Below are 26,234 nucleotides of genomic sequence, written 5' to 3'. Positions count from 1 at the left end.
ATAACAGTCACACTGCCAAGTAACTGTCGGTGAATCTTTGCAGTAGTCAGATCCACAAAGAGCGAGGCATGGCAAACATCCATTGTAGGAGCTATTTCAGAATTTGGGACCCCCCCCAATTAGCGTACGTTGTTAACAAAAATTAACTCACTGTCAGTTTAGTGACGATAATTAAGCATTAAATTTCTATAAAAATATTGTTTTTGTGTTAATTACATAAACTGTAAGCGATAATCTATATTCAGAATGTGAAAAAAGTGCATTTTTAGACAGATTTTATGCTTAAGAGGCCTTATTCCTACTGCAGGCCTAGCACATGATGGCCGCGAGAGTATGTCGCCGCGAGATAGACTACCTGTCCTTATGTCATTAATACAATTAGACAAAGACGTGTCATCTATCTCGCGGCGACATACTCCCGCGGCCATCATGTGCTAGGCCTACAGACGAGCGTTTTTGGCAAAATGTAACCTTTTTCGTCGTTGTCACAAAACTGACAGCGAGTTAATTTTTGTTAACAACTTTCGCTAATTGGGGTGTCGCAAATTCTGAAAATGCCCGTAGACGTCGTTCGACCGAGCAAAACGCACGCACAGCCTCGGTCGAGGCATGTCTACATTTCGTAAGGACATTGCCTCGCTCAATGTGGGCCCGGCTAAAAAGATTTAAGGTCAGTTAGTGGCGTGCGCTGCGGTATGTGTGCAATGACTTACATTGCATCGGGGCCGGCGCCCGGGCGACACCGGCCGTAGTCTGAGGCCGGCGCGGCTGGCACGCTAGAACGAACATACTGCTTATACAGTCCGAACACATATATCACAACTCAATACTAAACAACTACCGCTTTACGAAGTAATAATAATAAATAAATATTGGGGACACCTTACACAGATCAACTTATCCCCAAACTAAACAAAACTTGTACTATGGGTGCTAGGCGACGATATAAATACATACTTATATACATAGAAAACATCCATGACTCAGGAACAAATATCTGTGCTTATCACACAAATAAATGCCCTTTCCGGGATTCGAAACCAGGACCACGGCTCAACAGGCAGGGTCACTACCGACTGAGCCAGACCGGTCGTCGAAGTAATTGTTTACAGTTGATTTATGAAGAAAAACTAAATACATATGTAACATAAATATAATAATATACATAAAACAAGGCACTTACTTAAGGAAATATGATCAACAGTAAAGATTGCATACATACATACATACAAAAGGGTAGGTAAAGCAGATGAAATATGTTTCAGTGCCACTCTTGGCAAAACGGGGTTGAAAAAAATCCTAATTGTGACATTGCAGTGACAGGTTGCCAGCCTCTCGCCTACGCCACAATTTAACCCATATCCCACAGTCGACTTCTACAACACCCACGGGAAGAAAGGACGGTGAAATTCTTAACCCGTCACCACAAGAAGCAAGTAAAGATTGCATTCTATTTAAAGTTGTTAAAGGAATGAAAACATTTCAAGTAAATGGTAAAATAATCAAAATGGCCCCTTGTCGTCAGTATATATTCGAATGAATATGTTCTAAAAGGTCTTAAAATGCAATATTTGTTGCAGATTACATAACTATTATAAGATAATCGTAGATAGATAAAACAATGGCAACATGAAAACTCCTTTTTAAATAATTACATTATCAAAACCGGTTGCGTTTGAAAATTCTGTATGTTAACCGGTTACATATGAACCGGTTAGTATTTCAACTGATATAAGGTTCGGACTGCGTTTGAAAAATATCGAGCGTCGGCCGGCGTCGCGCGGGTCACTCCGACCGACTAGCGATAAAAAACCGGTTACAATTTTTACCTCATCTAAATTTTAAATCATAGTAATTTCAATAATGATGAGTAAGTATTGTAACCGTATGTACAACCTATCATATACAGTATTAAAATTAAAAAAGGTTATAATTTTCAATTGGTTGACATATCGTCATAAGACTCATAAGGTACAGCGGGGCAAATCTCGACTGGGGGGCAAATGTAACTAATCCATTTTTTCCATTACACTATGATGTTGAGTTCTACATGTATCCACTGAACACGCCTACTATATATAACCGGTGGACACTCTATTTAATAATGCAAACATTGTAAAGCATGGAAAAAATGGATCAGGGTGGCTAGCCGAATGGCACAATCGCTCACGAAACGCTCACGAAACGAAGCGCTAGTAGATATCTATCTCTATCGCGCTTGCGTATTGGCGCGACAGAGCCAGCGGCGTATCGCTTTCGTTTGGCGTTGGAGAAATGCCATTCGGCTACGGGGCCAGTTACATTTGCCCCCCAGTCGAGATTTGTCCCGCTGTACCTTAATTCGGTTTAGTTATTATGAATATGATAGATACATTTAAATGTTGCAAGCGAACAGTGACGATTCATTTATAACTGCAATTCATATTTCATATTTAATCACAAAGTTTATCACAGCAGTTAATTAAAAAAGGATCATCACTGTATGACTTACATTTAATTGAATAAAAGTATCATAATAATCCAATAATCCATTCAACACCATTTAAAACATTGAACTGAACAGAAGTCTATAAGATATATATATAGTTTAGTTTTAAACGTATACCAAGGAATATTAAGAAACATATTTTTAGTTATTATTATACTCTATACGTAGGACTGAATCCTGTGTTAGGGAAACAACTTCGTATTATTAGATTAATCCATTAAAAATTAAATAATAAAAAAAACCGGTCAAGAGCGTGTCGGGCCACGCTCAGTGTAGGGTTCCGTAGTTTTCCGAATTTTTTTTCAAAAATTGTTCAACCTATCAAGTTCAAAATAATTTTTCTAGAAAGTCTTTATAAAGTTCTAGCTTTGTGATATTTTTTAAACTTATGGTTCAAAAGTTGGGGGGGGGGGGGGGGGGGTTTGGGACGCAATTTTTTAACTTTTGGAGCGATTAATTCCGAAAGTATCAAACAATGATTTTCCCCTATTCATTGTTTAATACCTGTCCAACAATATATCACACATTAGGGTTGAAATGAAAAAAAAAATCACTCATCACTTTACGTGTAGGGGGGGTACCCTAATAAAACATTTACAATACAATACAATCATATCAAGTCGCTGTTAATTGAGTCGCGTGTGTTTAAATGGATACAGAAAAGGTAAGGTATGAACGGATTATTGCCATTATTGGATACTACAGGCTACGGGTAAACTGCGTGTGACTCACTATCTCCGGGAGCGCTTGGAGCCCGGCTTGCCGAGGTCGGCGGAGCCCGACGACGACGGCTTGGAGTCCAGGCCGGAGTCCGGGGGCTCTTTACGCTTCTCTGCAAACAAACAAACGTGTAGTGTCATAACCTAAGTATAAGAAAGGATACAAAACCATACATAGATGGAAGATTGTTTGAATACTCTTTATTGGTACACCTCAGTAAAAGATACAGAAAAAAAGATACAGTGGACACAAAACAAATGATTATAAATAAAGGCAGACAACAGGCGGCCTTATCGCTAAAGAGCGATCTCTACCAGACAACCTTTGGGTAGCGGAAATAAAAAAAACATAATCAAAAAGAGTAGTAATCATTTACACTTCTAAAATATAGTAATTCATAATTTTAGAAAATATCCACACTTAATAAAAAATATCATTTTATTTTCTCCGGTATATCGTACTTGAATTTGTCGAATATAATTTTCAGATTGTATTGTACGCTGTGTAAGATGTATTCTAATCGGTTAATAGAATCTGTTATTCAACCAGTTGATGTTTCAGAACGAGTGTTCGAAGCTTAATAGATTCTTCATTAAAATTTTTGTCTGTCTGATGGCAAAATCGTGACACAAAAAATTAAATCATTAAATTAATTATTAACTTCAGTGTATTAATCTTGGCACGACAGATGGCGGCAAATTTGAAAAATTTAGGGCTCACCGGGCAATCGCTTTCATAAAACGAGTGCCTTCCTAAACCTTGACGTCGGTGGAATCATCTACAAGCCATAACACTTAAAAAATAATTGAAAATGTAGGGAGAGACTTAATTCCCAAAAAAAAATTAAATTTCAAGCCATTTTTTAGTGCCAAGATTTGGTTGACCGTCTAATCCGTAACGTATTGTTGAAATAGTTTTAGTGACTTACTTGGATACGTACTGGCGTTGGGCAGCACGTGGCGCTCCATCTTCACGCCCGCCGCCTCGCCGTGCAGCGCCAGCGCCGGCGCCGGCCCGGGGCCCAGCCGCGACACTGCGCAGGCAACGAGGTTAACTATTGTTGCTATTCAAATTTTCAGAAAACCCCCGACAACGACCGATTTTTTATGAAACATGGCTAAGAACGCTCCCGACTAATATATTCAGCTTTCAAAAAAAATCTAAATCGGTTCATCCGTTGAGGGAGCTACGATGCCACAGACAGACACACGCACAGATACAGACAGACAGACAGAGAAACAGACAGACAGAGACGTCAAACTTATAACAGCCCCACGTTTTTGCGTCGGGAGTTAAAAATAGGTATACACTCACATTTTTTAGGAAGTAATTTTGAGCTTTACTCTTTAGGGAATTAGAACAGTTTCTAAATAATCGGTATAACCGGTTGTTTTGACAACAATTTATACACAATTAGTTATAACTGTAACCGAAGTGATCGGTTATTACCGGTTGTTTTGACAAAAAATTATACACAATTAATTAAAAAATCGGATAGTTGTTACGGTTATTTTCGGTTATTCAATTATGAGTGAAATCTTATAATCTAAAATATGTTTGTAAAGCCCCATTTTAACGAAAATTACAGTAACCGAATTTAACCGGTTCTAGGTTATTTTTCAGGCAAACCGTAACCGGTTATGAAATTTGGTCGGAGTGCATTCCCTATTAGTCGTTTTTTTGAATTTTTGCAAACGAATCTTGGCAAAAGTGCTCCTTTCTCTGTGATATCCATACTATTCCATACTACTATTATAAATGGGAAAGTGTGTGAGTCTATTTGTCCGTCCTTCGCGGCAAAACGGAGCGACGAATAGACGTAATTTTTTAAGTGGAGTTAGTTGAAGGGATGGAAAGTGACATGTGCTACTTTTTGTCTCTTTCTAACCAGCCACTTCCCTAAAATGGGGGCTGGAAGTTTGTATGGAGCATTCCGCAAGTTTCGAATGTAACGCGAGCGAAGCCGCGGGCAAGACCTAGTATTCTATAAATTGTATGACTATTTTTTACCTGGTGGCTGGTGGTGGACATCTTGTGGGTACAGCTCGGGGGCTTCCGCGTGGTTGCGCAGAACGTTGATCGCGTCGTCCAACCTCTCTTCCATTCTGGCACCCTGGTAGATTAAATACAAACATAAAATTAAGGATTCAAGATTTTTTGAATGAAATTAATACTTAAATGTATTTCCCGCTGACTACCGTTTACTTATAACTTATAACCTAACAGTCCGTTGCTGTATGGCGAACTGACAGTCAGTGGTTCCCACTTGGATAATATCTTAAACAATTTGATATTTTAGAACGAATGTAGTGATATAAATAAAAGAATTATGCGGTATTTTTAACATCATTTTATACAGAGTGTAACAAAAATGGTGGTGATCCGTTTAAGGGCGTACTCAGTATCGTATTCTTATCAGGAAAAAGTAGAAGAAAATTTTTTTTTCGCTAAAAAAATTTTCACTTTTGTATGAGCCGGCCGCACAAATCGGTCGAATCTCCATACAAAGATAAAAAAATTTTTTGCGAAAAAAAATTTTTGTCCTACTTTTTCCTGATGAGAATACGATACTGAATACGCCCTTAAACGGATCACCACCATTTTTGTTACAACCTGTAGTACAAAATTAGTTACCACACAAGTCACACAACACACCTACGACGTCTTTACTTCTTTACCAATACTTATACCTTAAAGGATACAATTATTTTCAAACTTTATATCTTGCGTGTAATCTACAAAGAGAAAAATAACCTAAGAACTAGGTACTAGGTACCCCTGTTAGTATCCTAAACAGACAGTAAAGATTAAAATTGGAACAATTCATATTAATCAAGGGTAGGAGACGGTAAATAAACAAAGAACTACTTCGACAAAACTAAGATACCCACTGTTTTATATCTGCAAAATAATAAATTAAGCTAAAAACCAAACCATGCCACGCAATCACTAAAAACTTACTTTGTCATTACTTAGTGAGTTTAGGATGTTAACCATCGAGATTTGGAAGATGATTTTATGATTATAAAAATGAATATCACCTGCTTGTGGATTTTGATCACCCCTAAATCCTAATGTTTTTCGTACACACTCTATATCGTCATAGAAATTGATATAGGTTTGAATAGAGTTATAGCTTTAAATAGAATACGAACCTATACTTAACAGTGGGCGATTAACTGCTGAAATGATGACGATGATGATATCTCAAGGAGAAAAAAGCGGGCACTTCCTCGGCCGAGGCACGTCTACATTGCATAGCCAGGATGTTCACTCTGTGAACCCTGCCTATACTAGACTGTATGTTCAAGTTATATAACCATAGTCGTTTGACCACGATCACACCTGATGGTAAGTGATGATGCGGTCTATGGTGGAGCACGCTTACCTATGAGATACCTATTTACTCTTGCTTTAAAGAGACCTGGATTGTATTCATGTGGAAACAGACTCAGGCAGGCCACTCCTTGTATTTTCTGGAGATTTTCCTCCTAAATGTATTTTCTGGAGTAGATAAGGCCGCTGTGAGCGGTGATACTTACTCCGACGTCGGAATGCTCGCGGAGGAACACCATGGCCTCGTCGAGCTGCCGCTGCTCCGCCGGCGCGCCCTGCCACACACACGTCAGACATGTTTGCGCCCGGGAGCCCGCACCATTTACCGAGATTTATTTATTAACTTGGTATACCTTTGAAACTATCACGCTAATTGAAGACAATATTGGTATAATTTATTTATTTATTTTGAAATCACTAAAGATACTGAATTTGACATATACATAACAGCTTTCTTTATATTAATTACTAGCTTTTGCCCGTGGCTTCGCCCGAGTATTAAAGTCATATATGTTTAGGAATACCCCTGTGATGTTTCGAATAAAATAGTCAGAGTAATATTGTTTTCCCATAAAAACTTTGGACCCCCATTTCTCCCCGTTAGGAGGTGATTTATGGAGAATCCTTTCTTAGTGTTCCTCTACACCTTATAAGGAATCTACGTGAAAAATTTGGAATCTCTAGGACCAGCGGTTTCGGCTGTGCGTTGATATGTCAGTCAGTTTCTTATTTTATATATTTAGATTGCAATACCTTTTTTTTTGTACCTTTACATATTACACGATTTTTCCGCGACGATGAACAAAAAAAAAAGCTAGTCTTCGGATTATGGATTCGGTTATGAATGTATAAGGCAGTCAGTGGCTGTAATGATGTATGTTTGTTTTCCTGTTAGAACACGAGAAGCTAGCTACTAAACCACACTATCTACTACATCTAGGGCAATGGTAACAAGCTCCACACGGGTCACTGATATTAACAAAAAAAAAAGTTTCAATAAACACAGTATGACTTTATGAGAAATAGTAACCGGTTATTTATGAGAAATAGTAACCGGTTATTTATGAGATATAACCGGTTACTGATTACTTTTAAATAATTGTACATGTATTATCAGTTAGCAATAATTCAAAATATTTACTAAATAAATGAATGATATTAACTTATAATTTTATAAATAGTCATAAGAGTGAAGTCATACCGTTTCGTTGAAATCGTAAAGGAAACAAATTAAATATTAATTAAAACACTGACTCTTTTCACAACTTCATCAGACGTTTTAAATAAATATGACACATATTATGCAAAGAGGCGAAGTATAGTATGTTACTATTTAATTATAGAAACTCTTAGAAAATGACAGAAAGTTGTGAAAAAAGCCCGTAAGTAAAAAAATCGAAAAATAGCGTCTAAATGATCCAGAATCTAAATATTTAAAATTAGAGTATTTAAATACTTATTGTTTTCAAGACTTACATATTCAGTTGTATTGTTTATATTTTCATTTTTTAAATACAATATTTAGATTCGGATCACGTCGAACTGTAAAACATTAAATATTAGATTCATCCATGCTGGGACACATGCTTGAATATGATAAAATCACTAAAAACACTATTAAAACCTTATGAAAAAGCAAGGGAACTTCAAAGTTTACCTATGTTTATATATGGAAGTAAATATTTATTAATGCATATGCTCAGAAACTCCGAGCAAATGCATAAATCAAACAACACCCCACAGGTCAACATTAGCGTATTTTGATCATCGACAACAAACTCTATGGCTGCTGCTCAACGCAACTTAGCAACGCCATTTTCCATAGCGACTGCCGACGCTCGAAATATACTAATAGGTATGTGATTCGGGGGGCGAGCTGTAACTGAACTCATCAAGACTTTAAATCGGGGGCAGGTTATAACTGGTAACTGTACTCACCATGACATTGGGGGGGAAGACGGCGACATGCTGGTGGCCGTTGGGGAGCACCACGTGGGGGTGGGGAGTCCCCGCGCTGCCGGGGGATGAGACTCCGCTGGCGACCCAGTTGGGGCCCTGGAAGAAATAGATAAATATTATAGGACATTCTTACACAGATTAACTAAACCACTTGGTAAGATCACTAAGATCAAAGAGGATAGAATATTATAGAGACTAGAGAGTTACTGTCAAAGTAAAATGTGTAATCACAGTGCAAAGACTGCCATTTCTTGACACAGGCCTAAAACTTTTGAACCTCAGTTTTGACAATTTGGCCCATATTGTTAGCTTGTTATGTGTGAAAATGTCAAATATTAATTTTAGCGCCATCTAGCCGAAGGTTCCCCAAAGGTGTAACGCCAATAACGCCATTTAGGCCACCGTACCTTTTTCTCTATGGATTTGAGGTACGTTTTTTATTAGATTTTATCCGTCTATACGGAGTTACATATGTCTTTGGTAAGATGAAGAAGGCTTGTGTGTGGGGTGTGGGATTGCCAAGACCAAACTATCTCTCGCACTATTAAATAGTTATCAGATCTTGTGTCGAGCCAAGTTTCAAACTCTACAAGCTTTATCTTCACAAAATACATCTTCGCCAAACCTCCGGTTTTTAGCGATTTTGACCTTCAGTTCGATAATGCATTTATAAAAACGAGAGGTGCTTATGTCTTTAATAAATATACTTTTTTTATATATAAATTGCGTAATAAAGTAAAAATAAATTAGATAAATACATCAAAACTAGATTAAGTTTACAAAAGTTACGTTAAAACAAAAATAATTTAACTAACGCACATTATTATGTATATAAGTACATATGTATATCGTCGCCTAGCAGCCACAGTACAAGTTTTGCTTAGTTTGGGGCTGGGTCGATTTGTGTAAGGTGTCCCCACAATATTTATTTATACTAAAAGTAGGTACTTACTAGAGGTGTAATAGTTATATCATTAACTATATACAAATACATATTCACTACCACTGTTACTCAGAAAATCAGTTTTAGACCACACGTTATATTATCACGAGCCACTAAAGATATGCTCAGCTAGAGATATTTAAAGTTACTGACGGGAAATAATCCCGAAAGCCTACCGTGAACTACTTTCCACATGTTGCCTCCCTGTCACACTTATTGTTTAGCTTATAAGTGCGACAGAGAGGGCCTCAGGGCTCCAAATGGTTCAAAAAACGGTCAAACAGATGTCATCGCGTTCTTCCCGACAAAAGAAATTAGACAAAACAAAAAAGCTAAGGTAGTAAACACAATGTTTGCTAAACAATAAGTCGGTTATGTCAATAAAAGTGCAGATGTTGAGTAACAAGAAACTTTAAAACAATTAGTGTGTTTGACGACCAGGGGCCCGTTTCTCGAAAGGTACAAGCCTACAAGTGCGCGAACTGTCAAAACGTATGGGTTGTCATGGAAACACACTTGTAATACAAGGCTTGTACCTTTCGAGAAACGGGCCCCAGTCTGTCAAAATGGAAAGATCAGTGCTGAATGGTGACTTATCAGTGTGTACATACAGGGTGTGAAGCTCGGCCTATAAAAAAATTAGGAGTTTAAGAATTCAGGACCCAATCCCTACAAGATGAGCCTTTTTATGAATTTGTTCTGTTACCAGTGTTACCACCGTGTACTCGTGAAGGTTGAAGACTGTTCAGCGTGCGTTGGTGGTGGGTGTATTTAAAAAAAAATCCCGTCTATCGATTTTCACCAGATTTGGACGTGGTTGGGCTCATTCTTCTCAGAATTACGAGCTGATTCGATCCCGACCATAAAAAAATGTGTCCCAAGTTTTCCATACAAAATTTGAGTTTCCAATACGTCACGCTCGTAGTAAGTCCATATTTAGCGTGACGGTGCGTTTTTACATTATCCGATCAGATATCGGATGGAAGGATTTCAAAGGCAAAAATCAAAGATGGCGGCTTCAATCTATGGGATATCGGTCCTACATCCGATATCGGATCGAATAATGTGAAAACGCACAAAAAAAAAAAAAGAAATGAGGACACATTTTTTTATGGTCGGGATCGAATCAGCTCGTGATTCTGAGAAGAATGAGCCGAAACAAGTCCAGATCTGGTGAAATTCGATTTTTTTTTGAAAAATACCCTGGTGCATTTGTCGGCTGAAATGGAGGGGGGGGGGGGTGCAGGTGTGACGGCATCCCCCACTCCCCCCACTGCCATCAGTGCACGTGTGACAGATTCCCCCTAGATCGGTAGTAGATGGCGTGTGACGATGGTGACTGACCTGGTGGTGGTGCATGTGCGGCGAGTGCTTGAGCGGGGGGTAGAGGCGCGCGGGGAGCGGGGGCGGGGAGTGCACGGGCGTGGAGGGGGAGGAGCCGTACGACGACAGGCTCCCCGCGCCCGCCTCCCCGGCTACCGCGGGCGTGCTGGCTGACGCGTACATCTGCAAGTTGTGGCCGACCTTTAAGCTTTGGATTTCATTCTTCAGAAATAACCTAACCACAAAATTAAAATTTTGAAAAAAACCCCGACTGCGCAACAGTAGACCGATTTTCATGAAACATGGCTAAGAACACTCCCGACTAACTCAACTTTCAGACAAAAAAAAAACTAAATTTGAGACTCGAGGATCAAAAGCAGCTACGCCTCATAATTTTTCGTGAGACGTTACAGAGGTGAACGATAAGAAGGGGGTACCTAAATGATATTAAGGTTACAGAAGGTACTTAGATACGGGCTGTAAAGGCTTGGAGACCTGCATGTTTGGGCCTTGGGCCAGTGGTGCAGCCAACAACATCAGCATTAGTTCGCGTTATGCTGATGTAGCTGTACTTTGAAGGGTAAATTTTGTCTAAGGGCTTGGAGACCAGCATGTCTGTGGGTGAGTGGGGCGCGGCGGCGCGGAATGACGACATGGGGGGTAGGGGAAGCTCGAACACTCCACCGCTGGTACTAGGCTTGAAGAAGAGCAAGATGGTGGTAGAATGTTGCGACCAATATGATCCGCATCGGTTGGTGTTGGAGAGCTGATGCAGTAAGCGTTGGAGTAAGAATTGCGTTTGTCTGAGGAACTGGGGTAAGGAGCTACTTACAGGCTGTAAGGGCTTGGAGACGAGCATTTTGGTACTCAAGTGAGGATATGCTGAAGTCAGACCTGTAACTGTCTAAGGAACTGTGGTCACAGGGGCTACTTACAGGCTGTAGTGGTTTGGAGACCAGCATGTCTGTAGGCGAGTGGTGGGGCGCGGCGGCGCGGAATGACGACATGGGGGGTAGGGGGAGCTCCGCCCCCGCGGGCTCGCTCGGCGCTCCTGGTAAACCTGAAATGTGAAGTAAAGGATTATAGGTGTTGATAAGAAAAAGATAAAAACAGATTCGTAATACGACCCAAAAATGGCTCATAATGCAAAAGAAAGAAAAAAAAAACCAACATTAAAAACCAGATTGGTATTAATATTTAATTATGTTGAGGGCATTTTCAGAATTTGGGTCCCCCCAATTAGCGTAAGTTGTTAACAAAAATTAACTCGTCAGTTTTGTGACGACAATTAAGCATAAAATCTGTCAAATAAATTACTTTTTTCACATTATGAATGTAGATTATCACTTAAAGATTATGTAGCTAATTAACATAAAAACAATATTTTTATAGAAATTTCATGCTTAATTATCGTCACAAAACTGACAGTGAGTTAATTGTTGTTAACTTCTTACGCTAATTGGGGGGGCCCAAATTCTGAAAATGCCCGTGATGTCGTTGACTGTACCAAAGAGGATCGAGTATTAAAGAGAGTTACTGTCGAAGTAAAATGTGTAATCACAGTGCATACATAGACTGCCATCTCTCGACACAAGCTTAAAACTTTTGAACCTCAGTTTTGACAATTTGGTCCATATTCTTAGCTTGATATGTGTTAAAATGTCAAATATTAATATTAGCGCCATCTAGCTGAGCGTACCCCAAAGGTGTAATGCCATCTAGAGGTAGGCCACCGTACCTTTTTCTGTATGGTACTGAGGTACATTTTTTTCTTAGACTTTTCTATACGGAGTTATATATGTCTTTGACTGTACTAATAAATTTGTATTAGGGACTGGAACTACTGGACTAGAATACATTTTTTGAGCTAGTTGGATAAGAATGGCGCCATTTCATGTGTGTCGCTGAATGATCACGAGAAAAGGAACCCTCAGCAAGTCTCATGATGGTCATAGGTACCGAAAGGCAGAGCTTTGCCTACGACTATATTTCCGAGCTCATATAACCCGGCAACCTTCAAATCAAGAGTGAACAGTCATCTTCTGGGCGAACTCACTCCATCGTAGGCCACGTCTTTGCCTTTGGCTAGTTTGTGGCCAAGAGTAAGCCCATTTATAATGATTAAAAAAAAGTTAATATCCGGTTGGTAGTGTATCATTTTGGTCGAATGCCTAGGAGTCAATTAGCCTTAGATAATGTCCGTTTTCACATTACCCGATCCGATATAGGATGTCGGAAGGATGTCTATGGAAAAAATCCAAGATGGCGCCTGTAACGTATGGGATGTTGGATATCGGTCCTACATCCGATGTCTGATCGGATAATGTGAAAACGCACTAATGGTTCTTACCAGGTGACGCGCCGTATGTGTCATGTTGGTAAGGCGGTGGGGGCTGGTAGTACCCCCCCGCCCACTCCCCTCCCGCGTAGTAAGGTTCCTGGTAGGCTCCCCCGCCGGCGCCCTTTGGTGAGGCGTACCGGCTCGGTGAGTCGTGCCCGAATTCATCGCTGCCGTACTGTAACAAAAGAGAAAAAACGTTACAAATTGTTGTGATTATAGACAAGGCATTTTTTTTTATGGGATAGGAGGCAAACGAGCAGACAGGTCGCCTGATGGTAAGCGATCACCGCCGCCCATGGACACCCGAAACACCAGAGGTGTTGGAGGTGCGTTGCCGGCCTTTAAGATAATATAATCTGAACCATATTTTAAATAGACATTAAAATAAAACTATGGAAACGGATTATATCGCGTATAATACACAGTTTTACAGCTTTACAGCGTTCGTGGTCAACGGGTGACTGAGGAAAAATTACAATGTGTATGTAAAGTGTCCGAAACGTCGGGATGATTTGTAAATTCATTATACGCGATATAATCAGTTCCCATAGTTTTATTTCATGAGTAACTATCGCGGTAACCAAAGACAATATTAAAGACATGTTAATAACATGGTATCTGCATGAAAACGAACACACAACACCGATATTATTATATTCCTAAAGACATTTCCAAAAACAGAAGAGTTGTACTTTTTTTATGATATAGGAAGCAAACCAGCAGACGAATCGCTTGATAGTAAGCGATTACTGATGCCTATGGATACCTGCAACACCAAGAGAGTTGGTAATGCGTTGCAGATTTAATTTTTATGATGAGAGTACACTGAGAAAAAATACAACCAGTTTTCATGTTCGTTCAACAAGTTTTTTGGTTAAAATAGCGCCTACGTGCTCTTTGGTTCAAACAACAAGCTACTTGTCATTTGAATCGGCAATATATTTGAATCAACAAGTCGATTTTATAAAAACAACCTGACACATATTGTTTTAAACATACGTTTGGCTGATTCAAACGGATAAACCGCAACAAGTCGAACTTGTTAAATTCACAATGCAAATTTCTCTCAGTGTAAAGAGTACTGGCTTATTGTGGAAATGGTTAAGCTTCTGAAAAGGCTGTAGTTCTCAAATTGTATTTATTCCAAGAAAAAGTCTCATTAATTACTGTAAGTATTATCTCTTTTTTATTTATTATTAAAATCAGCATTACAATGGCCCTTAAATTAAATTAAAGCCTAAACAGAAATATGTGACTATTGTCCAGAGGGCGCTCGTTATTCTAATACACGGTGTTTCCGGTATCACTCAAAACCTCAGACACCCCAACTGATTTTTATTTTTTTAAACTCATCTAGAGTATTCATCTTTTAATCTGATCGTTACTTTTTTTTTAATTGAATTTTTAATTTTCTGTACAGCTCTACTTGACTTTTAGCTCTACACTCAATGAAATAATTGCTAACTACCATCATAAACCATAAGACTATTTATTTGTGTACGTTATTGCAACGACATAAGGTTTACCAAGATGACAGCTAAGATGTCACTGTAAAACACTTTAAAGCTTTGTCACAGAAAACTTCAAATTGGACAGGTAATCGCAGTAAGCAAATAAACTCAATATTCAAAATGACAAGGTTGTAATTAGGTACGAGATCAATTTGTTATGACTTATGATAAACATTAAGATTAAACTGACAAACAACGTCAAACTAGTAGCGGAAAAAATAATCGTCCAAGTAACCGGCCAGTATTAATACCCCTAAATACTAAAAAAAGGTAAACAACCTCTAGCAATGCGATATACACAATGTTGTATTACGAGTACAATAGAATGGGCACGTAAAAAATAACTAATAATACTAATTTAAATAAAAATATTACCCCCATCAAGATATAGCTCAATCGATTCTACTCTCGATTCTGAACAAACTGTTTTCAGGTTTTTAGTGTTAAGTGAAACACGGTGTATATGGGGGTGACAGTTCAGTATAGTATGAAGGAAATAGTTCTAATGAAATTCCCCGTCACGACGCGTAGCCATAAATATTTCCTGTCAGGATTTAAAACTTTGACACGTTCACGGAGTTGTAATACTTGCAATCATCCAGATTACGGAAACCGCTTACCTAGGGTTGCAAAAAAACCGGTTTTTTTCTGGCTTGAAAAAAAAACATGAAAAAAAACCTTGAAAAAAAAAACATTTTTTTTCTGGAGTATGTTTTTATTCTAAAGGTCGAAATAACAAAATTTGCAGAACAGTTATAACTTTTATACGGTTTTTTAGCCTCTAAGTTAACTATTAAACAAATTTAATTTCATAACTTAAATTTCTGGTTTTATAAAACTAACATTTACACAATCTGTAGTTAGTATTTATCGCTATTTACTGTTGGCAACACCACCGCCTCTCCATGCTCCACGCTGCATCGGGGATTCCCCAATAAATGTTTGTATACTGAATGTTTATCGAATTAAAATGTACGTTATTGTTATTGAAACGTTACAAATCACGAAAAACCGTATTATTTGTTCATCTGAAAAAAAAAAACATATTTAGAAAAAAAAACACGGTGCTTGGTTTTTTTTCTATTTGCAACCCTACGCTTACCACAACGTTTGTTTGCCTGTATGCTTTAATAAACTCGTGTTACATAATATGAGTAAGTACAGCAACGTCCGTGAGTCAGTTCCCGGTCCAGTCTAGTGGCCATTTTGAAAGCTTTTGTGAGCTTTTTAAGGAGCGACAGTTGCGTAAGATACTGTACAAAATTATACGCATGGGGAACTTTCTTGCACGGGTCTCTAATTCGACCTGAAGTATAACAGTTTATTTATAATTGTTATATATTATATATTACACTATTGAGAATAAAAAATCTTATAAATATATAAAAAATAAATAAACCTAAAAACTACCCTCCAGGCCCTGGCCTCTCGGTCCTGGTCTCTAATTTGGAAAGTAAGTACCTATTTAGCTTATATGGACAGGTTTCTAAGTCCCTAGTCCTACCAAAAGCAGAGTATAATAAAGAGTACTATCGTACAGTATGGCCGCTCCGGTCCGACATCCGATATCGGATCGGGTAATGTGAAAACGCACTAAGTATCTATAGGTTTTCGCAACGTTTTCATTCTTTACAAAATTAAACTTAAAACTTTTCCCAAAGAAATTTGACTTCGAAAACTTCTTGCCACGACGCTACATTAGGGACCGGCCACACTTAAGAGACGCATGTCCTGAGGTGCGGAACGGACGTCCGCGCCACGCCGCCTGAATGTACATAATTCAAAAAACGTCTCCTCAGAACATTTTGAATAGGAAGGACGTAAGACGCGCCTGAGGAGACGTTTATTGAATTACATTCAGGCGGCGTGGCGGAGACGTCCGTTGCGCGCCCCGAGACACGCGACGCTTAAGTGGGAACGCTGCCTTAAGTTGTAAATCGTCACTACTTTGAAAAAATCTCGTATCTCACGCTGCTTCTCAAAGTTAAAACGCAGTAAGTCTATATGCATTCCATACATACTTACTACAATTTTCTTTTCATTGACAGACGAAGATGCAAGTTTTTAAAAAGTAGTGACGAAATGTCTCAATTGTAAACCATTTACGGTATTGACCATACAAAATAAATGCCCCCAATCGGTCCGTCGATAAGACAACTAATTATCCAAGTAATGGCGTTGTTTAAAAAAAGTCCGAATAAGGTTTGTAAATATATCAGTAAAGGTTAATTACCTTAATTAGTCTGGCTAATTGGGATATTTAGTAAGGTTAGGGTTGTCACTTAGTGATTAAAATATCAATTTATGGATTTTTACTTATAACCCAAAATAAAACTTACTTTTTGAAGTGAAACTTTTAATGCGACTTCTAACTAACAGCGCGTAACACTCAGTCAGTGTTACTTTGCGTGGAATGCAGCTCACTCAGCGCGTCTCAACGCGACTCACTCATTCCATTTTTTTTGTATGGGATAGGAGGCAAACGAGCAGACAGGTCGCCTGATGGTAAGCGATCACCGCCGCCCATGGACACCCGAAACACCAGGTGTTGGAGGTGCGTTGCCGGCCTTTAAGATGGGTGTACGCTCTTTTCTTGAAGATTTGAAGGTCGTATCGGTCCGGAAATAAATTAATTAAAAATTATTCACTTAATCACTCAGTCAGTGACAGAATAGAATGCCCAGAATGGTTTTGAATGGTGGAATGGTTGGTTGGAATGTGTGTGTTTTATATTTAGATCGAGTGCAAAATAAGTTTAAATATTTAAAAATATTTTAAGCGGGTTACTCACGTATTATGTCGATATAGCGACTTAATACGTGAGTAACCCGCTTTAAATATTTTTAAATATGTATGAGTCTCACGGGAGTTTTATAGTTAAAATAAGTTTAAATGTTTGTTTTTTCAATAATTTGAGCAAATAGAAATGTAAAATATTTTAAACAGTAGAAAGATATACGTAACTAAACACAAAAACGTGATTGTCACTTGTCAAAATGTTTTTGAGGTTATGTTAGGAAGCAATACCTACTACATATTTATAATTAAAGGAAAAATATCAACCCCCCCCCCTACGGGACGCTAGCCCTAAAGATAAGGAAATCTCACCTTTATGATAAGTGACAAAGTCACCACGCCTGCCACGGAGACATAAAATTTACGAAAAAAAACTTTTACGATAGGAAAAACCCGAAAATTTGCTGTTCCATTCCATCCGTTTTGCCTGTCTAACCCTGTATAATTTGTACACGGCTTGGAACTTAAGTTTCCATTTATTTAAAAAAAAAATGTATAGAAAATCAAGAAGATGACAACCCTATCGCAGAAAGCTGCGCGCGCGCCGAGCGAAAGCTCGCAACGAGTAATTGAGCTTATTGTACTTTACACTTGAGGACAAACATTAATAACATTATTCATGTTTATACATATAAGGATAAGAGAAACTAGCGCAAGAAATATAAACATACTTCAAAACACGTAATTATACATACGTACATACAATCACGCCTGTATCCCGTAAAGGGATAGGCAGAGCACATTAAACTACTCAAGCTTCAGTGCCACTCTTGGCAAATAAGGGGTTGAGGAAAACGAAACTGTGACATTGCAGTGACAGGTTGCCAGCAATACCAGCCTCTCACAGTCGACTTCTACGATATGCACGGGAAGAAAGGGGCTGGTATTAATAAATCACTAGCAAATTTTGTCCTTATAAAGGACAATTAGGTACCTTTTTATGAGAATGTCACATATATTTATAAGCGCTTATTAATCGATAACTAAATAATCAAATTAGTGAGTCATCAGCTTGAAACACAAGCTTATCATATTTCTCGTGTGATGACGTGTCTGTAGACTTATCTGCTGACCGATAAATAAATGTAAAATAATACGCGAATACATTATAATACAGTATTTAAATTCACCTAAATATTATAGGACCAACCAGCACGCAAGGTGGCAAACGAGAAAGACAGGTCTGGGGTAGCGCGTAGTGACCCTGCCTGCTAAGTCGCGGTCCCGGGTTCGAATCCCGGTAAGGTAAGAGCATTTATTTGTGTGATGAACACAGAATTTTTTTTTTGAAGAGAGTTAATGGAATTTAGAGTAATACTCTATCCTATCCATAAATGAACGCCGGGATGTCCCGAAGGGACATCCCGGGGAAACACAGAAATTTGTTCCTGAGTCATGAATGTTTTCTATGTATATTAAGTATGTATGCCTGTGTGGTGACGGGTTAAGAATTTCACCACCCCCTTTCTTCCCGTGGGTGTCGTAGAAGGCGACTATGGGATATGGGTTAAATTGTGGCGTAGGCGAGAGGCTGGCAACCTGTCACTGCAATGTCACAGTTTCGTTTTCTTTCAACCCCTTATTTGCCAAGAGTGGCACTGAAGCTGTAGTAGTTTCATGTGTTCTGCCTACCCCTTTATGGGATACAGGCGTGATTGTATGTATGTATGTATGTATTAAGTATGTATTTATCTACATATATAAGTAATTATATCATCGCCTAGCACCCGTAGTACAAGCTTTGCTTTGGGGCTAGGTTGATCTGTGTAAGGTGTCCCAATGTTTATTTATTTATTTAAAAAGAAAGCGGCCTGCCCAATGGTAAGAAGTCGCCGTAGCCTACTACTTCAACGTTCTTATATAAGAGTTATACCGACATTACCGACTCTCCGCCCTTATTCTCTATTTTTTTCATTGGAAACAGGTAAAGCACTGATGCATGTTTACTGTTTGTTTGTTGTTTAAAAGATGTCTATACACCATGATTTAAAAAGATCGAAGTTTCTCTGGTTGGTATTGATACTTTTGAATAAAAACAAAAATGTCATACATTTTTCTTTATTTTTTATTCTATTAGTTTTAGTTATTAGCTATTAAATGTCAGTATTGTTTTGACAGCGTTTAGTGCTAATAAAAATAACTGGTTAGACGAAGTAGGAAACAATACAAATATGAATTTTAATTTGATTATAATTTGTTTGCATACTCAGATCATTGTTATAAATAGATGTCTGTTGATTGTGTTGTTACTATTCTGCAATTCTAAGCATTGAAAAAAATGTGACTAAAAATTAATGTAATATTATATGTAATAAAAAATAAATAAAAAAATAAGTACAATACAATACAAATATTGTGCACCAATATAACAAGATTACATTTAAAAAAAAAGCACATAACTTTAATTAACTATGGTAGACAACAGTATGTATGTCAAAATATTTATGAAATTATAAAGGTTTGCAATATGAGTCCGTTTTCACATTATCCGATCCGATATCGGATGTAGGAAGGATTTCAATGGAAAAAATCCAAGATGGCGCCTGTGACGTATGGGATATCGGTCCGACATCCGATATCGGATCGGGTAATGTGAAAACGCACTAACACTTTAAGTTCTCGCGCTTTGTACACATATTTAAAGTCACACACCGGCCAGGTTGCACTGGCCGTGGTCGCGGAAGACAGGGTCAGTCTTCCGCGACCACGGCCAGTGCAACCTGGCCGAAACGTTGGGAAAAAAGGTAAAAATAATGTTAATTAATCGCGTTCGACCTGTGTGTGACTTTAAATAAATTATAAAGGGTTTGATAGCGGGTCAGTGAGGGCAGCTGCAGCTACCAGAGCCCGTGCTGCTACGAGAAAACGGTCTTAGGAGACCTTCCTCCGACTTTTAAGTTATAAAAATTGCAGTTTACAGATTTTGGAAAAAAATACAAGGTGCGAGAAAAGGTAATTTTTCACAAACTTTTTTTGACGCCAATCGATCCCATTCCTATCAAGGATCAAAAGCTTGTATGGGACCAAAATCTGACTAGAATCTTGTGCTAATCAGTGCTAACCCTGCGGATGTCCATTTTATTGTCCGCGAGTGTACACACAATAAGGTGCTATCTCCATTGCGTTAGTTAACCCTTAAACGTACAAGGAAGCTAGTTACGGTCAACTCTATATATGATAGTCTTTGTAGAGACACTATTCGCCGTATTTTTAACCTAGTTGCGAAGATATAGAGTTCTATGATGATAGAGTTCACAGTTTTGTGTTATTGTTGACTCTATATATACGATAGTCTTTGTACAAACCAGTGTTCGGTGGATTTTCAACCTTAACTTGAAGATATAGAGATTAATGATGCTGTTACGGTTAAAGTTCGTTTTGCTGAGCGATTGCGTTTATAGCAATTAAATATAAAGTAGGTAGGTATTATGTACAAATAAGTAGTTGCGCGTAATCTGATTTACATGTATAGACAACGCACAAGCAAATCGCCATAAATTACAAACATTTGACTATTTTTAACCCCCGACGCAAAAACGACGGGGTGTTATAAGTTTGACGTGTCTGTCTGTCTGTGTGTGTGGGTCTGTCTGTGGCATCGTAGCTCCCGAACGGATGAACCGACTTAGATTTAGTTTTTTTTTTTGTTTGAAAGCTGAGTTGAGTGAGTTGGGAGTGTTCTTAGCCATGGTTCATGAAAATCGGTCCACTATGTCGCGGTCGGTGTCTTTTTCAAAATTTTTATTTATCAAAATCGGAGACGTGATTCAAATATACAAACTTCTCGGTAATTGCTGAGCTTGTTCTGCACAGTGCACATTTAGTTTTTTGTGAGACACCGACATAATTCCTTAGCGTGCTCAAGAGAATACATGAATCATAATTCATAATCATAACACATCCTGTTCCCAGCTCGCGCCGTTTCCTGTGAGTTCAAGTCACAGGCGGACGCGACTTTAGTTGACCAGAAGCGCCCGCTAGATGTCAAAAGATGGAGCCATATGATTTGGACCCTACACTCCAGCAGGGGGTAACCGGATTAAAAGAAGAAGAAGAGCAAGAGAAATTCAACGAAAAATCCATCCAAGCTTAACGAATTCTTCTTCTTTCTCTATAAATATATTTATTTAAATGCGTTTCGCGAAAAATTATACAAATGTCCGCTGTTTTTACGATTCTCGACTACATTTCATTTTATCCACAAGTGTCCAGTCACGTTCCGTTACATCTACACTGTTAGCCAAACAAAAATATTTGAATCTTACTTACTTATTGGCTAGCGCGATAACCCAAAATGAGATTTAGCCTCCAACACAAGTGCACGCCAGCACACCACTTTGCTCGGTCTTGAGCGGTATCGCGCCAGCTTTCGCCCATGCCGAAACCGTCGAAACCTCCACTTTGGACCGCGTCCATTCGGTCTTCCCAAGTAGGCCCTTTTGACTGCCCGATCTTCTCCCATTCTCTCAAGGTGACCAAGCTCACGGAGACGACGTGCTTTGGTTTTATATTTGGCTCGGCTACTAGTTTTTCAATTTTTGATTCAAGATTCAATAGTTTATTCATGGTAAACATATAACTATCTACATAAGTATTACATAAATTTTACAATTAATATTAAAAAATGTATGACGGGTTTACCACGAAATGGTTTTTGAATCTGATCAGCACAGATGTGTGCTCAGATATTTTTATTCATTAACATTAAGTGTGTAGATGAGACTGAACCTGAACGCGACTGTCGCGGTGTATTTATTTGTCTCGATCATTCTCGCTGCCGCCTGTGACTCACACCGTCTACAACGGGACTTTCTTTTTGTCCAGTCGAGTCGCGACGCTTTATTGTAAAGCTTCTCAATCTAATTGTTATATTATCAAGGATTATTCAATAAAAACTGGCTATAGGATATCCACCTAAATACGGAAGAGTTTGCACGAAAAACACTAAAATTAAAAGCATTAGATAGTGTTTATTTGAAATAACCATAGATTAAATATAAGAAGATCATACATTAAAAATTAAAATTTTGAAAAAAACCTCCGACCGCGACATAGTAGACCGATTTTCATGAAACATGGCTAAGAACACTCCCGACTAACTCAGCTTTCAGACAAAAAACTAAATCTAAATCGGTTCATCCGTTCGGGAGCTACGGTGCCACAGACAGACACACACACAGACAGACAGACAAACAGACAGACAGACAGACAGACAGACAGACAGACAGACAGACACCCCTTCGTTTTTGCGTCGGGGGTTAAAAATGCGACCGCCTAAGAACGCGCGTACAGTAGATGGCACTACAACGCTACCGTCCTATCCAAACAATAAAGACCATATCCATGAATATGCATCTCTGTCACTCATATCTAACTTTAACTATCAAGACAAGGACAGACGATCTTCGAACTGCGAGCCCCTGGTAACTTGAAACTCGCCGTCAAGCCCTAATGGATCCGATACGCGATATCCCGAGAAATACTTTAAAAGGGATGAACATCCAGTTAATATTTTGACGAACATTCAGTTAATATTTTGATTTTTGTTTGACGACCGGTCTGGCGCAGTCGGTAGTAACCCTGCCTGCTGCGCCGCGGTCCCGGGTTCGAATCCCGGTAAGGGCATTTATTTGTGTGATAAGCACAGATATTTGTTCCTGAGTCATGGATGTTTTCTATGTATATAAGTATTTATATATTATATATATCGTTGTCTGAGTACCCACAACACAAGCCTTCTTGAGCTTACCGTTGGTCTCATTCAATCTGTGTAAGAATGTCTTTTAATATTTATTTATTTTTATTTATTTTATTTAATATTATAGTGATAACTAGCTTTTTTCTGCGGCTTCGCTCGCGTTAGAAAGAGACAAAGTAGCCTATGTCACTCTCCATCCCTTCAATGATCTCCACTTAAAAAATCACGACAATTCGTCGCTCCGTTTTGCCGTGAAAGACGGACAAACAAACAGACACACACTTTCCCGTTATAATATTAGTATGGATGTTTCGACCAAGATCGATTTAATACTGGACTGACTAAGCCCATACAAAAAAGCGTACCTCTGAAAGGTATGGGCCTTTTAGATTTAAAACTAGATGGCACCGTTCGCAGCCTGGAAGTGGCCAAAATTATATTTTCTCCAAATATTTTTGCGTGTCTTTATTTTTTAACTCCCTACGCAAAAACGACGGGGTGTTATAAGTTTGACGAGTCTGTCTGTCTGTCTGTGTGTGTGTCTGGCTATGGCATCGTAGCTCTCGAACGGATGAACCGATTTAGATTCAGTTTTTTTTGTCTGAAAGCTGAGTTAGTCGGGAGTGTTCTTAGCCATGTTTCATGAAAATCGGTCCACTATCTCGCGGTCGGGGGTTTTTTCAAAATTTTAATTTTGTAGTTGGGTTATTTAAGTTCTGGTACCGTATAGTTTCAATTTTTTTTTTATAAGAACATTGCTATATTTTAAAGTCATGATTTTATGTCAATATAAATTTGTAAGCATCATAAGTGTATTACTCCAAATCATATATCATAAACACTCACCGCTGAGCTAATATACTATATTTTTAGACAACTATTTACGTGGACATATATTTGGCTGCTAAAAGTCAGTGGGCGTCCTCACAGGGCCGCTCTAAATATATGTTGTTCAAAACAATATACACCGTGTTTTTTTTTGTTTTCCGTTAAATTCGACACATCGTTAGGTTCATGATCAGGAACCACCCTGTATATCACTTTTCGTATTCAAAATCGTTTTCATACATAATAAATGAAATTATTAGTGTGAGACACCCTTAAGAATTAGATCCAAGTTAGTGTCAAGTGATTGACGGCACATGTCATAACCTAACCACAAAATTAAAATTTTGAAAAAACCCCCGACCGCGACATAGTGGACCAATTTTCATGAAACATGGCTAAGAATACTCCCGACTAACTCAGCTTTCAGACAAAAAAAACTAAATCCAAATCGGTTCATCCGTTCGGGAGCTACGATGCCACAGACAGACACACACACAGACAGACAAACAGACAGACAGACACGTCAAACTTATAACACCCCTTCGTTTTTGCGTCGGGGGTTAAAAACAAATAACATTAGGAATTGGTAAAGGCTGTCACACACGTGTTCAGTAATTATCTTATTTTTTTTAATAACTAACCGTAAAAGTTAAGACGCTTGTTTCTTAGAGAAATTAATTGTATCTGATCTAAAGAACCTTCCCTTAAAGTTAACGGAATTCAATAAAAACAGGGTGTATACATATATCTAATGTGTTTCTAATACTTCGCAAACGGTTATTGCATTTTAAACTTTCTTACATTGACAATAAAATGCTTCTTGTTATAATCTGCCTACACAATTGATTTGAAATATAATATATCGTCACTACTTTTAAAAAATCTCGTATCTCACGCTGCTCCTCAAAGTTAAAACGCAGTAAGTCTATATGCATTCCATACATACTTACTACAATTTTCTTTTCATTGACAGACGAAGATACAAGTTTTTTTAAAAGTAGTGACGATATGTTTTAATTTCTATATGTGTAGGCGACTTGACGCGCTTAAGGCAATAAATGTAGAAATTGATTTATATTATGATACAAGTTTAGTTGTGTTGAAATCTGATGCATGGTAACATAAAAATACAGTAAACTACGAGTACAGTGAATTTTTTTCACCCACGAAGCAAAAACGTCGGCACAGTATAATAAAGAGTACTATCGTACAGTATGGCCACTTCCGCTCCCCGCTGAAAGTGCCGCCCACCCTCTCTCGGTTACCTCACAGTTACCGCCTGTCAAAAACACGAACAGTCGACCTGTCATATTTCACTCATACAAGCATAGTACGCGTTCACCTACACGAGCTAAGACTGTGTGCTAGGAATGCGCCTCTTTCAATATATTTGATCGCCAGTGTCCGAGGTGTGACGACGGGGTGTTATAAGTTTGACGTGTCAGTCTGTGTGTCTGTCTGTGGCATCGTAGCTCCCGAACGAAAGGACCGATTTACATTTAGTTTTTTTGTTTGAAAGCCGAGTTAGTCGGGAGTGTTCTTAGCCATGTTTCATGAAGATCGATCCACTATATTGGGGTCGGGGTTTTTTCAAAATTTTAATTTTGTGGGTAGGTTATCAGGTAACATATTGCCAAGACGAGACTGACGAGATCATAAGGTTGGCCTGTTAAAAAGTTATCAGATCACATGTAGATCCAAGCTTCACATTATACAAACTGTATTCCTTAGTTAAGAGGATACGGTAGCGAAAATAATAAAATGGAAAGGAGCCCCCCTTTCAACTTGGGAATTTCAGTTAAATATAAAAGTGTTATTAACTAGATTTATCGAAAAAAAATTTCGATGACAGACTGAACTGGCAGCCACACTTAGAACTAACCTCCTCAAGGATAAGAAAACTAGTTTATATTTTTAAAAAATTAAGAACTGTATCTGAAATAGACTTATTGAAAACAGTGTATGTGGCTCTGGTGCAATCTGTGATTGGTTACTGTGCAGTGGTGTGGGGAGGCGCCTGTAAAACTCATATGATAAAATTGGAAAGAGCTCAGAGATCCCTGTCGAAGGTGATGACATGTAGACCTTATAGATATCCAACCAGTCTATTATACAAACAATGTCAGTTGCTTTCTGTGAGGCAACTATATATACTACTGCTAATGATAAAGCAACATAAACATACCCCTTATGATCAAAATAAAATTACAGGTAAACGTGTAACTCCAAATATTTGTGCACCATATAAATGTAGATTAGCTACCGCTAAACGACAACAAAGATATATGGGC

The 26,234-nt window shown here is 38.4% G+C and overlaps 1 protein-coding gene across 1 annotated transcript in view; it reads right to left on the bottom strand.

Moving 5' to 3' along the window:
- LOC125238593 (protein daughterless) overlaps positions 1–26,234 on the bottom strand; it is a 198,902-nt gene that overhangs the window by 9,231 nt on the left and 163,437 nt on the right. The window contains exons 4-12 of the mRNA XM_048145945.1: positions 13,120–13,285; positions 11,705–11,829; positions 10,791–10,952; positions 8,483–8,599; positions 6,751–6,819; positions 5,219–5,321; positions 4,137–4,241; positions 3,221–3,320; positions 714–776 (exon numbers count right to left, since the gene is read on the bottom strand). Coding sequence (XP_048001902.1) covers positions 714–776; positions 3,221–3,320; positions 4,137–4,241; positions 5,219–5,321; positions 6,751–6,819; positions 8,483–8,599; positions 10,791–10,952; positions 11,705–11,829; positions 13,120–13,285 — 1,010 coding nt within the window. The remainder of the gene's footprint in view (positions 1–713; positions 777–3,220; positions 3,321–4,136; positions 4,242–5,218; positions 5,322–6,750; positions 6,820–8,482; positions 8,600–10,790; positions 10,953–11,704; positions 11,830–13,119; positions 13,286–26,234) is intronic.

The sequence above is a fragment of the Leguminivora glycinivorella genome, chromosome 24, assembly GCF_023078275.1.
Source record: "Leguminivora glycinivorella isolate SPB_JAAS2020 chromosome 24, LegGlyc_1.1, whole genome shotgun sequence".
Classification (NCBI taxonomy): Eukaryota; Metazoa; Arthropoda; class Insecta; order Lepidoptera; family Tortricidae; genus Leguminivora; species Leguminivora glycinivorella.
The sequence above is the reverse complement of the archived record's forward strand: the minus strand, read 5'-3'. Positions and strand labels throughout refer to the sequence as shown.